The sequence below is a fragment of the Eucyclogobius newberryi genome, unplaced genomic scaffold (assembly GCF_026437365.1).
Source record: "Eucyclogobius newberryi isolate DKJ021-1_F unplaced genomic scaffold, fEucNew1.0.hap1 SCAF_6, whole genome shotgun sequence".
In the NCBI taxonomy this organism is placed as follows: Eukaryota; Metazoa; Chordata; class Actinopteri; order Gobiiformes; family Gobiidae; genus Eucyclogobius; species Eucyclogobius newberryi.
Genome location: NW_027316278.1, coordinates 24609165 through 24624925, shown reverse-complemented (window position 1 = coordinate 24624925; position 15761 = coordinate 24609165). Strand labels below are relative to the sequence as shown.

The 15761-nt window shown below is 39.4% G+C and overlaps 1 protein-coding gene across 1 annotated transcript in view; it reads left to right on the top strand.

Annotated features, from left to right (window-relative positions):
• Positions 1 to 15761, top strand: part of fbxw8 (F-box and WD repeat domain containing 8) — a 36000-nt gene that overhangs the window by 18824 nt on the left and 1415 nt on the right. Inside the window, exons 5-8 of the mRNA XM_072433540.1 lie at positions 5354 to 5511; positions 5929 to 6125; positions 6355 to 6573; positions 12342 to 12469. Coding sequence (XP_072289641.1) covers positions 5354 to 5511; positions 5929 to 6125; positions 6355 to 6573; positions 12342 to 12469 — 702 coding nt within the window. The remainder of the gene's footprint in view (positions 1 to 5353; positions 5512 to 5928; positions 6126 to 6354; positions 6574 to 12341; positions 12470 to 15761) is intronic.

The window sequence follows — 15761 nt, the reverse complement described above, 5'->3', positions numbered from 1 at the left end:
ATGCCGCTTGCGGCTTTAATTCTTTCTTCTTTCTTCTTCTTCTCGGGACCAACCCCCCTATTTTTCACCCAGTGAACATTGACGAAAAGTCAAAAAAAATTGCACACCTCTAAAAATCGTGCCTCTCTACATTCTGGCTATTTCCCTTTTCTAAAATAAAAAAAAATTGGCGCGTCAGCGCCCCCAAATGTACCAAAAATGCATTGAGAGATGGGAACTGACCCAAAAAAAAATGTGATCGTAGAATCATGAAATTTGGCGCATAGGTCGATGGTGACAAGAGAAGTAAAAAATATTATTACGGCAACGCCGTCCGCCCAACCAAATGTCGGCCATATTGCTTCAAAAATGGCTAAACATGACTTCGGAGTTTTTCCAAACGTCGTACTTTTACGAACTCCTCCCAGGGCGTTGGCCCTAAAAAGCTGAAATTTGGTGAAAATGCTACTGAGGAGTGGGACATCAAAAGTTATCCAAATTACATTGATACCTGTCACGGTCTCTGTGCGGCGAAGCCGCAAACTGTAGCAAGAATTTCAGAAATCTCCCAAATTTTACATTTCTGCCGTTTGCGCAGATAAAGTCAGAATTGCGTCAAATTAGAATCAGTTGTTAAACTCTTTGCCCTAAACCTACTTGAAGTGAAATAAATTAATTTGGAGCCACAGCGCCCCCTACAGATTTTATATGGAGGTTAAATATTTAGTTTTGCGAAATTATATGAAATTTGACACACAACTCAATTTTGGCATCCCCATCAAAAAAGTCAATGAGACCCATGTCATAATTGTTATGGCTTTGCCGTAACGATGACCGAAACCTTCCATGTTATTCCAATGGGGAAATCGCCAGAACATGTTTACACTTTAGACTTTCACAAACTCCTCTTAGGGCGTCAGCCCTATTAACCTGAAATTTGGTGAGACTCATCTTCAGGGGTGGACCATCAAAAGTTATCCACATTTTTATTCAAAGAGTCACGGTGTCTGTGCGGCAAAGCCGCACATTTTGCCAAGAATTCAAAATAAAATTGCTTTTTGATGGTAAAACAAAGGGGAGAAGATGTGACAGCGTCACAGATTCAGCAGTAGGCGTAATAAAAGGACAATTGGGGCGCGTTAGCGCCCCCTCCTCTTGCGGCGTGGCGGCGGCGTGGCGGCGGCGTGGCGAGGGCCGATCATTGCCGCTTGCGGCTATATTTTCTATTTAGTCTCGTACAAAAATAATGTGTTTGTTTTGTCAGTCAATGCAATGCATTAATTAATAATACATTTATTTTGATATGGTTCTTCGTGTATATATGTGATAGGTACTGGTCTATCACTCATTGAATGGCCTAATAATGGCCTATGTATGGTTCTACCCAAACAACACCAGTGAGATGTTCAAACCCTTGTGCACTCATTAACTTGTGAAAGTTCATGAGAAACCAAATAACAACAAGTCTGGGTGAAGAAAAGAGGGAAAGACGGTGTTGGGATATTTATTTTTTTAATTTTTTTAAAAATCTATAAAAATAACAAATACAGAATTATTAATGTTTACTGTAACCTGCAAGTTTTAGCAAATGTAAATTATTTCGTAAGTTAAAAGAATGTTTACTTGTTAGCTACAATATCATTTTATGTGGTGATTTTAATACTGTGACAAATTTAAATGACGGAATAGCAAACACTCCAATACAAATTAGCAAAGAGGGAAAACTTCTAAAACTGAAGATTTGATTGATGTCTACAGAGCACTGTATCCTAATAATATAGACTTTACGCGTTTTGACACTAAAACTAAAACTAGAATTGATCGTATATATATATATTTCTTCCAATATAAAGGCCTTCAATTACAAAACTATATTAACTGATTTCTCTGACCACTTGATAGTCCAGACGTCTGAACAAAAGGAATACTAGAAAGTCAGCGTTCGATGTTTCCAAAATGTAGATGCAACAAATGAGTTAAGACAAATTCACAGAATAATTGATTTAATGTGCTTAACCGAATCTTACATCTCCCTCTGGGAAATATTCAAGTAAAGAGTAAAAGGTTTTCTATAAAATCTAAGTAACAAAAATAGACTGAGTGAAGAGTGTGTGGTTCCTGTGTCTGAGAGTCCAGCAAATAAACACTGTCCCCAGCAGAAACAGCAGTCATTGGCCCAAATGCCAATTATGATAAATTTATAGCTGAGTACATAAATCTTAAACAAAACCCTCAAGATGTTGTAACTAAGATCAAAGAAATAGTGTCAAAAGATAAATTCATAGATTCAGTCCAAGTTCCATTTTTACAAAAGAGAAAGAAAAATGTGAAATAATAAAACAAATATGTACAGAAAATCCCCAAAGCATAATCCCGGATGAGTCTGACACTCGTCTCCACGTACAGCCACCTGGACTTCAACCCTATCATCAAACAAATACAAGAATCAGAAGTTAAACACGCAATTCAACAATTTAACCGTGGAAAATGTCCCGGTCCTGATGGACTTTCCTCTGAATTTTATCAATTGTTTTTAATGATATAAGTGAATTCTTAACTCATATGTATAATGAGGGTCTGTCCCGGGGCTGTTTGGGGCACACTCTATGAAGGTGTTATGAACTTGCTGTACAAATAAGGAAACAAATGTGATTAATAACTACAGGCACTTAACGATCATGAACACAGATTATAAAATACTGGCAAAACATTATCATAAATAGAATGAACGATGTATTTGAAGAAATTACTGAAAAAGAACAAACTTGTGCGATTAAAGGAGGGTCATGTGGGACAATCCGTGCACTTAAAAGGAAGTTTTGTATTTAAGTAAGGAAGACCAGAACCTTTATATTTTGGGCTTAACCAAAAAAAAAGCTTTTGATTTTCGTGGGAATATTTACTGTCTAAATATGGTTTTCCTACAGCTTTTATTGATATGATCAAATGTTTGTATTTTAAATCCTCTATGTGAATGGAATTTTAACAGAATCGTTTAATGTGTGTCGCAGGGTAAAACAGGGATGTCCTCTTTATGTCTTTGCCATTAATCCTCTAATAACTGAAATTAACAAATGTTCAAATATCAAAGGGATTGATCTTTAATATGCCTCAGTTAACGTTAAAGCTTTTGCCTATACAGACGAAACCAAACTGGACTAGAACATTCAAATTCTATTTTTACAATCTATGAACATGCTTCAAGTGCAAAACTAAATCTCAAATATAGTCGCAAGCGGCAATGATCGGCCCTCGCCACGCCGCCGCCACACCGCCGCCACGCCGCAAGAGGAGGGGGCTCTAACGCGCCCATTTGTCCTTTTATTACGCCTACTGCTGAATCTGTGACGCTGTCACATCTTCTCCCCTTTGTTTTACCATCAAAAAGCAATTTTATTTTGAATTCTTGGCAAAATGTGCGGCTTTGCCGCACAGACACCGTGACTCTTTGAATAAAAATGTGGATAACTTTTGATGGTCCACCCCTGAAGATGAGTCTCACCAAATTTCAGGTTAATAGGGCTGACGCCCTAAGAGGAGTTTGTGAAAGTCTAAAGTGTAAACATGTTCTGGCGATTTCCCCATTGGAATAACATGGAAGGTTTCGGTCATCGTTACGGCAAAGCCATAACAATTATGACATGGGTCTCATTGACTTTTTTGATGGGGATGCCAAAATTGAGTTGTGTGTCAAATTTCATATAATTTCGCAAAACTAAATATTTAACCTCCATATAAAATCTGTAGGGGGCGCTGTGGCTCCAAATTAATTTATTTCACTTCAAGTAGGTTTAGGACAAAGAGTTTAACAACCGATTCTAATTTGACGCAATTCGGACTTTATCTGCGCAAACGGCAGAAATGTTAAATTTGGGAGATTTCTGAAATTCTTGCTACAGTTTGCGGCTTCGCCGCACAGAGACCGTGACAGGTATCAATGTAATTTGGATAACTTTTGATTTCCCACTCCTCAGTAGCATTTTCACCAAATTTCAGCTTTTTAGGGCCAACGCCCTGGGAGGAGTTCGTAAAAGTACGGCGTTTGGAAAAACTCCGAAGTCATGTTTAGCCATTTTTGAAGCAATATGGCCGACATTTGGTTGGGCGGACGGCGTTGCCGTAATAATATTTTTTACTTCTCTTGTCACCATCTACCTCTGCGCCAAATTTCATGATTCTACGATCAGATTTTTTTTGGGTCATTTCCCATCTCTAAATGCATTTTTGGTACATTTGGGGGGCGCTGACGCGCCAATTTTTTTTTATTTTAGAAAAGGGAAATAGCCAGAATGTAGAGAGGCACGATTTTTAGAGGTGTGCAAATTTTTGTGACTTTTCGTCAATGTTCACTGGGTGAAAAATAGGGGGGTTGGTCCCGAGAAGAAAGAAAGAAAGAAAGAAAGAATAATATTTCCGATGCGAAAACAATGTTTCCCATTTTTCAAATATCATAAACTATACATTTTCGGAAAGCGCTCGCGCTTTCCTACCTCATGGTGTGGGTCCCTGGTCACTGACGGGTACTTTCGTTAATTTTGAGTGGGCTCCGCCCCCTTTGTGTTTTTGGCCCTCTATACAGTAATAATGTTCAATTTTTGCATTACATGCTTATATGCACGGAACATGCAAGAGATGGGGAACGTATTCGTGAGCTACTTAGCGCAAATGAGTGCTTTATATGGGGATGACGACCGTTTGTGGTCGTCATCTCAATGTAAAGTGCTCGTTTAGTGCGCACTTTTGCACGGGCTTCGCCCGTTTACAACGGTAATGTTCCATTTTCCTACTACTAATTAGTATGCACGGGGCGTGCATGAGTGAAGGAGTGCGTTAGTGAGTGTTTGGAAGTGGGCGAGCGCTTCGCGCTCGATTTCGTGCGCACTACGTGCGCACTTTCGCAGCCGTGCTTCGCACGGCCTTACGAGATTAATAGGCCTCTCGCCAGCTTGTGGCGCTCGGGCCTAACAAGACTGAAGCCGTCTGGATCTGACATGTAAACAAAAAAAATCACTACAAACATCAACTCTTAAAATCAAAGTATAAGGCTTACTCATATGTAATAAATGCTCTGACATTAACTGGAAATTAAAATCTGATCAAACGAAAGAAGAATTTAAGAAATATGTAGGCGGTTTGGGTGCTATTAACCTAGTAATTAAATTTGCAATCACTTTCATTAAGAACACGTCCCTGGCCATTGCCAGAGGGGCTCCTTGGGTGGGGGACATCAAACTGTGGGAAAAGCGTATGGGCGGGCGCGTAAAGGCCCCCCTTACAAACTAATACAAAGTATGGTGATTTTACTCAAACATAAACTGGACTCTGGAGCACCTTTTTTTGAACTGTTTTAGAACTAAAGAATTATGTTTTTTAGATATACTTCTGGAGACGTGAGGCTGTGGGATACACTGCACTGGGACTCAGGCGCGTCCTATCTGAAACCTAACGGCCTGTCTGCCAACACAGAGCCACGGCCTTATGTCAGCCTTGTGCAGGTGAACAGAACTGTGGCTGCAGCTGCGTATGAAGACGGTGAGTGCTCAGGCTAAACGAGAAATACGATGCAAAATCAGCTTTATGAGTTTTCAACAGTGTTCATCATGAGCTTACTCAGTTATAATTTGATTCATTCATTCATGATTGACTAATCCTGAATCGTCTTGTATTTGAGGCATGAGTGCTCAGACAGTCTCTGTTTTCACCTACATCTTATCCCCGCCCACATCCCTGCAATTACTTGTGATTCTCCGGGTCGTGTTCAAGCAATCAAGCAATCAGCAGCAGAGAATCAGTCCTGCAGTTCTTTTTTAGATTATTATTGGAGTTTATTATGAACAAAATGAAAAGATAGTTTGTTATTTTAACAGCTGGTCAAATTCCTACCTTAGAAATGGCAGTTAAGTTATATTTGTTGAATAAAATAACTCTACTATCAACTGCTGTGTGCAGGCTGTGTGGATGTGTGGAGCACTGAGACAGGAGGGCAGCCTATCTACCACTACCAGTGCCCTGAGGGGATCAGGACCTTGGCCTTGAGCCCAGATGCTCCAGTCCTGGGCTCCTCCTCTGGGTCGGATGTACGTCTCGACCGGCCGGATGACTGTGGCTACTGGAAGACCGTGTGCCGGGCTCACCTTTCAAAGACTGTGAGCATCAAATACCTCAGATAAAAACAGCTTTTGACTTGAGATTGATTCAATACCACAATTAAAAACTGTTTTTGAATAGAACATGTCAATATTGACTATGGAGAAATGTTTAAGTAAAATGTGTACATCATCTACATACACTGCCTCTATGCTTAAACGTGAAAACAGGGAAGCACTACTACCTCAATACTCAATAGCTCTAACTCACACCTCTGACTTGTTGCAGGTGGAAAGTTTAGTGGTGGTTCCTGGTAAGGAAAAGCCTGGGCCAATGGCTGCTGTTGCTGCTGGGGACAGTGTATATTTGCTGGACTCTCAGACACAGGAACCACACACTCTTCACTCCGTCTATGGTCATCCTGTTACCTGCCTGGACGTCTCCCAGACCCAGGTGGCTTTTGGGGTGAAGCGCACTGGTTGGGGTATGCACGATGGAGGCAACAAGGTACTACTGTCTACTATCATTCAGCCACTATTGGGAAACATTTACAAAATTCAGTATTTATTATATACGTAGATCAGCAGTTCTTAATAATTTTTATTTAAAATGCGACCCACTAAGCTTGGTCTCAGAATATGATTTAAATGTGTTCTGTAAATTCAAATTATGTACATTGAGAAGTTTTATTTTCATTATATTCCGGCTGGGGACACACTGGTGCACATCTACCTCTACACTCTCTCCTCTTGATGTTTTATATTTAACTTTGGACATTTAATCAACCTAAGTGAACTTCTGTCCTCTTAGTAATAGTAATGTTGTCCATTACGGAGTACTTTGTGGACGGCTCTACACACCAGAGCTGAATGTTTATTTTTTGTAAACTAGGACCTTGGAACAGCCAAATTTGTGTAATTCAAATAGATGGTTTCCGAAAGGCTTAGCAAGGATGCCAGAGTCCAAAGCAACCTTGAAAATGCTCTGAGGTAAATAATGTATTTTATTTTGTGGTTTCTCTTCATCATTATTTTCATTGAGACATTTACTGTGCAATTGCTGATAGTGTACTAGCTTGTCTGATTTTTCTAATATAAATGCCAAAAAGCATTGCAATCATGTCTTACAGTTTATAAACCATATACACATGAAATCTCTATTGACTGAACCACGTTACACATGATCCCTTTAGACTGTGTAGGTCTCATTAGACGTGGCCTTTGGAGAATTTTGTAACAGCACAAATAGTGACTTCAAATCGCAGTAGTAAACCTCAGTAGGCTCTACATATAATTACGAGCACTTTGATCCTCTGTTGTTCTCAGATGCATTTGTTTGTTTCTATTTTTACTGTGTTTCTATGCACCTTGTGCTCCTAATTGACTCTGAAGGTTTTACTATTCAAGTGGGATCTAAGTGCAGCAATCATATTAGCATGTGGAGGTCACGCTTAATTTTTTAAACAATAATGTTGTGTTCATATTTTATGTTTTATATTTACTGTTTTTTGTATTATAATTCACAATGCTAATGTGATGTGTTCTGTGTGTCATCGATTGCATGTTTTATTTGTAAAATGTATGTTCCCAGCCTTTTTTGCATTTATTTTTTTGTTCCACTTAATGCACAGTTAATAAGGCTAGTGGGCAGTATAGTGTTTCAGCTGAGCATTTAAAGTTTGGAAGTCTGAGGTTAGCACCAATGCTTTCCATTTGTCTCACAGTTTTCTTAGTCATACATTTTTACCTGACTCTTTTAACTGTTTTGTTGGTCCCCGTCAAAGATAAAACTGTGAAGGTTGGTATTTCTGACAATTATACACCTATAGCTCTGGCCAGCATAGTGTTGAAAGTCACAATTTATTAGATTTGTAGATCAGTTTGGGTTTATGGCCATGCTGGGCTCAGACGTGTGTATTTGCTCTAAAAGAAATACAAGAATGCAAAAAACGTGACACGCTTAACCGGATATTACGTAGCCCTTGTCAACAAGGCGTGTTCCGCGTTGTCCATCCCCAAACGCATAAAATGTTTCCTGAATCGCGATGACACCCTTTGTATAACCGCATCTAACGCACGTTCATCACGGCGAGTAGAGCGGACTTTCCTGATTGTTCAAACCGAAGCGAGAGCAGAAGTAAACACTCGGTCACGAGTCGGGTCATGAGCCGGTTCCGCCATCTTGAATGTTTTGGAACGGGGGTGGAAAGCGCTACTTCCGTATCTCTGTATGACGCGTTAAAACCTCCGACTGGGATTGGTCGGTAAATGGATTACCGACAATTTCATTGGCTCTGACTCTGATTCCAGACCCTTACGCATTTGAACAGAATGTGGGCGGGGCTGGCTGGGTCAGGCAAGGTAAACATCGTTCTCAGTCAGTTAGTGTAATTGCCTAATCGGCCCCAGTCTCGCTCCTGAGTGGGATATTATAATATTGTCAGATGTTACAGGGTTCAGAATAAGCGGTATCGCATCGCAAAATGCGACGCAATTTCTCTCAAATGCGATGCATTCGTCATAAAAAAGTGCTTTTGTATTGCAGCTTTTGCCATACAAAAATGCGTGTTCCATTGTATAACCAAAACGCCTAAAAGTACTGATCACTCGTCAATCGATCGTCAATAACGGCATGACACATGTAGGACGCTGTGTTGACATGACGAGTCCCGCTGCTGTCACAGATCAGAGTCTGAAAGTGGGAGGAGCCACGTGCGGTAAAGTTAGAGTCACAGATACAGACTTCCAAGGTCAATAGCTCCTAAACGCAAAAGTCTTTGCAGATCATTCACATGCCAAAATACTCATATTTACACTGCCAAGTGACACAACCTCGTTTTTAACAATCAGATGCGTATTTTGGGCGCAGCGAATTACACTGATCCGAATGTGCAGCCGGAGCCGAGACGAGTGCTTAGAGACCGTCATCAAATGTGCAGCTGGAGCCGAGACGAGAGTACTTAGGGACCGTCTTCAAATAGCAAAACGAAAAATGGAATGGAACGTCAAATAGAGCGGTACAATTTGAATAACACATAAAATACACCATGGTGGAAACGCTACAGCAACCTTTATTTTTCCATCAGAACCTAATACATATTTTTTGTGAGCGTAATGACAATTAATATGTAAACGAGACTCCTGCAAATAGTCATCTGATTGATGATGATATGGAAGAAAGTTGTAAATAAGGCCATCTGACTTTGTGTTGATTAATTTGTTCAACAACTAATTTTATTTGCAAGTTTTCTGTTTTATTTAAAGAAAAAATGTTGCTATACAAATTTCGAAAAATTAACGGATTGTATAGCAGCACCGCTATACAAGTGAAAATCCTTAATCTGAGCCCTGTGTTATCCTGTTGCATGGATCTAGTCCTGTGTCACAAACATAGCATGTGTGCAAGACGATAGCAGTTCAAAATGTGGAAACACTGGTATAACTGTCTTTTTAAATCTTTCTTTTTTTTAATAATATATTTTGCGTACCTCTGTTTGTCTTGGAAATGAATCTCGAGTCTGGAATACGTTTTTTAAATTATTTTTATTATTATGATTATGATTATTATGATTATGATGATTATTATTATTACAGTGTCAGTTGCAGTTGAACATTATTAGAACTCTAACTCTAAAGCACCACACTGTGGACACTGAGCAGAGTGGCAGCTCTTTAGTAACTTTTTGAGGCTTAAAGTGTGTGGTGTTACTAAAGTTATAAAAAGTTGGAAGTCATAACTCAGAAAAAATATGTCAATTCATTGTGTCCACACCTTGCTAATTAAATAGTGCCTGTTAAAATGAACCTGTCTGTCACTTAGTAAGAATTCTAGCAATAAGTGCTTCCAGCAAACACTCATGGCTTGGCTGTTAACTCCGAGCAGACGTGGTTTATGCAGCTCTCAGTGAGGAAACATATGTTTAATTAAAATCTGTTGAAATACACAGAGGTGGTATTCTGCAGAATTATTTCACACATTTTTCCCCAGCTGAGTGACACATTTTTAATTTACAACAGTTTGACTCGGATGAACCCACGCACATTGTCTAGATTTGATGTGGACCGCGTTTGTCGCTAGTACACAGCTCTTTTCCTTTTCTTAGAATTACAAATGTCACAGTCCCTTTATCTTTAAGCAGTCTCCCTCTCAGTGGTGGTGCCAGTGTGTGTGCATAACAGTTCAGTCAAACCTGCCTCCAGATCCTCATTACTCTGGGCTCCCTTCCCATCACATGGACCGAAAAGACCCAGGCGTTCACCCAAGCTTTCACCTCGCTTGTGCCATCTCCACTGGCAGCATATCCACCTAACCCAGCCGATCCACCACAGAGCACCACACACAAGTGTTGTCAGGGACCCTGCCATTTCTGTTGGTTCACAGGACCTTTAATGCTCTGGTTTGGCTGACAGTGCTGATCTACCATGTGTCTGTAGGGGCACATACTATAGGGACAATACAAAAAAACAACAACCACTCATTGATATGTGTATTGAATTATTGGTTATTTTTGCAGTAAAAGCTGTGTTGTAAAGTTTGACATTTGCTGTCACATTCTTTGAACTTTCTGAATCTCATGTAAAGGTTTTCTCTACCCTGTGGACTACTATAAATGCCAGATGATTTTAAACCAGAAATCTGTTATCAATATGTACTGTAAGCTAATCAGACTCGCCACGCCATATGGTGTTTGGACCAAATAGAAGTCTGAGTCTGACAGCAAATCAAGAGGTTTATTCATGTTTTTATAGACGCTTTTATTTAACGGTGTACTACCTCTCCGTGGAGATGTTTTTGCGGTTAAAATAAAGGTTCAATATATAAATATAAAGATGGCTTTGCTTACAATATTCCACAGTGAGGCAGTAACCTCCATGGAGACAAGCAAATATAAAGTAGATACATTTAATGTAATATTGTGGAAAGAAATAACATTACAATCAGGTAGACTCTGGAACCACCATTAGACTTTCCTTAGCCAAAGTACACTCTGCATTAGCATGATGTTGTCACTTAACATTGCCGGCTACCTTTTACTATATCGTGAGTGTGACAGTTATTTAATAAGAAGGACCCTCCCTCATCCCAGTCGAATCCTATCAAGCTGTCATTTCAGCGTCCAGAGCAATTTGGGTTCCGCCCTGGATCAGAGCACAATTAAACCACAGCTTGGATCCAAATAAGGGACACACAAAAGCTGCTGGCACTTGGTCAAGACTTACCTCATGCGGCCTTTTGACTTTATGCAAACTTGTCTCATCTTAAGCTTTTTCTATCCCGTGTCCTTTTGTCCTTTACTTTTGCGTGCACATTTACTCACGGCCATCATGGTTTAATTCTGTAAGTGTTTTAATCATACAAAGGTAATTTTGCCTGGCTGTCAGTCTATTTTGTCATCTAATTTGGATGAGAAAACACTAACCGCTAATTGACCAATTAGGCCAGCTCCAGATGACATCATTGTAACTTTAATGAAGAAATCCAAAGCCAGAAGTGAATTTGTCTTAGCGAATGTGTTTGTCCATACAGTAAAATGTTACAAAATAGTCATTTAGGTAAAGGAACTGTAAGTAGCCTCCACTTACTGTGCTGTCCCAGAAGGACTATTGGTGTAACTCTGTCCTCTAGAGGGCGCATGTTTTTTCTGTCTGCAATAATCAGAAGTTGCGCCTCTTGTTTGTATGTGCAAAGTATCTTCCTCAAGGTTTAAGGGAGCATATGCCTGGAAGTTCGTGTGCTTATAAGTTGTTCTATGTTACTATGAGTTCAGTTCGACCATATTCATATGCTAATTAGAACACGTTTGCATTTTACTTATGCTAATTACGGCTAACTATGCTAACAATCTTTCCATTGTTATTCATTGTATCTCTATTATTCATGTTGTGCACATAAGCGCTGCAAACCTGTGCTAGTATTTGGTAGTCATGTTTTTATGTGACTTACTGTGCCTCTTTATGTTAGTTTTACAAAAAGTATTGAACTTGAGCGAATGGCGCAATAAACATGGCCCAAAAACACATTGTCTTCATTTCAAGTCTGTTCGCTATCTGCCAAACTACACTGACGTCTAGGGAGGGCAGAATACTTACTGTTTTTAAAAAAAGGAACCGCAATCGCAACTGATCACAAGTTGCCAGAGAAAAAATGGCAAACGTTAACTTCTTTCTTTGACGGAAAAGCTGAAAGCAGTTAATATCATTATGCTCTCATTGTTAATATCATTATGCTCTCATTGTTATCATTCTATCCTTTACAGTTTTATTGATGTGTTTTAGATCCACGTGTACAGCCTGGAGACGGGCAACTCAGACGTTTGTGTGGGCAGTTCCGCGGGGGATTTCACCTGCATCAACTTAAGAGACAGTCCACCTCACCTGGTTGTGTGCGGAAACAAAGACAGGAGGTAAGACTCGCATAAACAAAAAGGATTCAGTACAGATGTTGTGAGGTGTTTATTTATAACACCACAAACTACACCGTTACAACTTGGATCCATCTGTTGAAAGTGTACCAACGACTGCAGGTGAAAGAGAATGTTGCTAAATGGTTTTAGCACCAAGTGATTACTTTTCTGAACAACATTAAAAAGATTAAGAACAAAAAGAAAATTTGATGTCTTTTTGACAATTTGACGTCTTATTTTGTTGCACTGAATAGAGATATCCCATTAACAATTTGTGCCACATCTGCCTTATTGATAACCTGGCTTTCCTGATGAGGAACGCCACATAAAAGAGCCATTCTCATTCATTCTTCACTTGTTAGCGGGCGCTGTGGTGCATGAGCTGGCAGAAAGGGAAAAATCTGCGGTTCGTCTTCGTCCAAAAGCTGTCCCTGCTGTTTCTATTCACAACCAAATCCATCTGGCTGTTAAGGAGTTGGCTAAAAGTGAAAGACTGTGCTCCTTCGCTTTGTCTGCCTTCACTCCTCACTACTCAGGACTCCTAATACAGCGCAATGAAAATGGCTTCATTAGAAAGATGTGTTTTGTTTGTAAGAGAAAATATTTCAACAAGAGTGTGTGAATGGCAAATACAAAAATAGTGTTGCCAGGGCATTTGTAGAGTCACTCCAATTCCTTTGTGTAGTATTTTGTCCCTTCTGATGGAGAGAGGCGCACACAGGCTTGGCTCCCCCGCACTGGCCCATGGATGGACAAATAAAATAGGGGAGCAGCCGCTGATCTTGGCCCTTACACAGAATGGCATGGGGCCAATCACTAATGCATCTCTTCTTCATCTCCAAATGAGTTGTGTCCCTCTGTTTTCTTTGTGTGTGGTGTTTTCATGATAAAGTCTGCCTGGAAGAATGCCACATCTGTCCAGACAGAAGGGCTTCAAAAACATTAGTGAAAAGGATGATGAAAGGTAGTATCCATGTGGATGTGCACAGCGATATCAGGTGGAATGCTTTTATCGATGCAAGGAGACAGAAAAAGGCAGAGATGTTTAGTCTGAGTTATTTGTATTTGTCTTGTTTTGGTTTCAAGGTCATAATCTGATAATCTACATCAAAATCCAACCATAGCCCCACCTAAAACTTTCACACACAAAAACATTTGCAACAGGCTAACATGCCTATTCATGTTAAAACCTAACCTTTTTTCAAAAGTTAAAAATGAAATGTAAATGATTTTTGAGCTGTACTAATGTTCTGGTTCTTCCAGATTAGCATGTCATGAAGGAAACCACCTAAGGCGCAGTATGTGCTCTCAAATTCTGTACTTTTTATTTAAACAGCACACTGGTACGCTATGGAAATCAACTTTGCTGAGGTTTCGTCATTGTTTCTGTCAATGTCATATTTTTACTGATTAAAACTACTGTATAACTGAAATTGCATACATTTTTTGTCTACTCAAACTATAACTAAAAATTACCCCAAAATAAAGGTTATTTCCCTTGAATTATAAAAAGTAAATGAAAAGGAATGAGTGGAGACTAGATCCATGTTCCACTTTTCAATCCCAGAGTCAAACCAGACCGTATGTGTACCACCAGCTACTAGACTGACAGAGCTAAAGGTTTTAGGACGCATGGATTAAGAGCCCAAAAGTCATTTGTAGTGAAGAATCCTTTTATTGGCACCCGTTGCCATTTTCAACACAACAGCCACGGTCAAAAACTGAATGCCTTCACTCTGTAGCCCTGAGGCCACCATGATGATTGGTGGTACAAACATGTACAAGGCCTCAATATGACTCTGACGCCGTAAACAAACAATGTCCATGGAACACACAACTTGACATGTCCCATGACGCAATGACAATCTGTGAATTGATAAAAATATATATTTTATTAAAATAAAAAACTCTTACTCTAATGTATCAGTTGACTAAATCTTGATGACAACTAAATTACAATTTCTTGTTAACACTGTTGCCTTTTTCTAGTTCTGATAGAGATCAAGACCAAACAAAAATTAGGGAAAGGTCAAATTTGTCCTATTATTCAGTATGAAAATAATATTTATTTTTTTAAATAAATAATATTTGTTTTCAATACTCATTTGTGCATATATTTGACATCCCCACAGAGACTATCAGGGGAAAAGCTTATGCCAAATTATATGCAAATGCGTGTTCAGTTTCCGTCATGGTCAGTGCATTATAATCACAGGAAAAGACTCATCCATAAATATAAAGTATCCAGACATCTCCCAACATTGCCTTATTAGACTGACTTCCTTCTGATTAATGAAGACTCGCTTGGCCCCTGACAACTCGCTGAAGTCTGATCCGCCTCCAACACCAGATTTATTCCTCCCGGTGGTCTGCCAATAACCCTCCGTCCTCATTGTTAAAATGTGTGCCTTCATCACCTAATGCCACTGTGCACACAAAGTAAACGGCACACAACAAGTCCGCCGTGACTATTTAGCCAGTTTCAGGGCCTTTAAAAGATTTTTGGAAGCAGACGTGCAATTTGTGTGAGTCCCCAAAGTGAATGTGATTATGATAATGAAGGCTTGGAAGGAGGACGGTCTGGATGCAGTCATGTCCTGGATGTGGTCATGTCCTGGATGCTTTCGGCTGCAATGAGGCCACGGTGACAACAGATGGAGCTGGTCCCCCCTGGGCACAAGTTGCCTAACTAAATAAATGCTGGCTCTTCTGGTCTTCTATCTTAGTGTGCATATGATATTATGCTGATGTTAGTAATTAAAGTAGTAATGACTGAAATTTAATCATCATTTTAAGGACTTGGCGGCATGAGTCTTTTTGTTTGGGTGACTATTACACCAAGCCTAGCTATTAATTTTTAAATACAATGTAGGTGGGATTGATATTTGAGTTACAAAATTACATATACGGAGCTTGAAAAAACAGCATGACATTTAATTACTGTTTTACCTATTACACCAGAGGCTGTGCTCTGCAACACCCAATTTTGAGGATTTAAGACTAAACTGTTTTGCAACATGATGAAACTAGTTGTTGCATACATTTATACAGTTAAGTTGTGAATGTCTTTCGTTTTTTTCTGTTTTGTAATGTTTTTCATCTGTGAATTCTCACTACACAGTTTGTGGTTTAACACTTTTCCCTTTAATTTCTTTATCAAATTCTCATGGCCATGGTGTTTACTTTTGTTTGAGTATAGCAATGTGTAATTAATAATATTTTTCTTTCATGATATTTTGTAGCTTATATTAGACTACAATAATATTGCGCAAATCATTCTAATAAAGCTAAT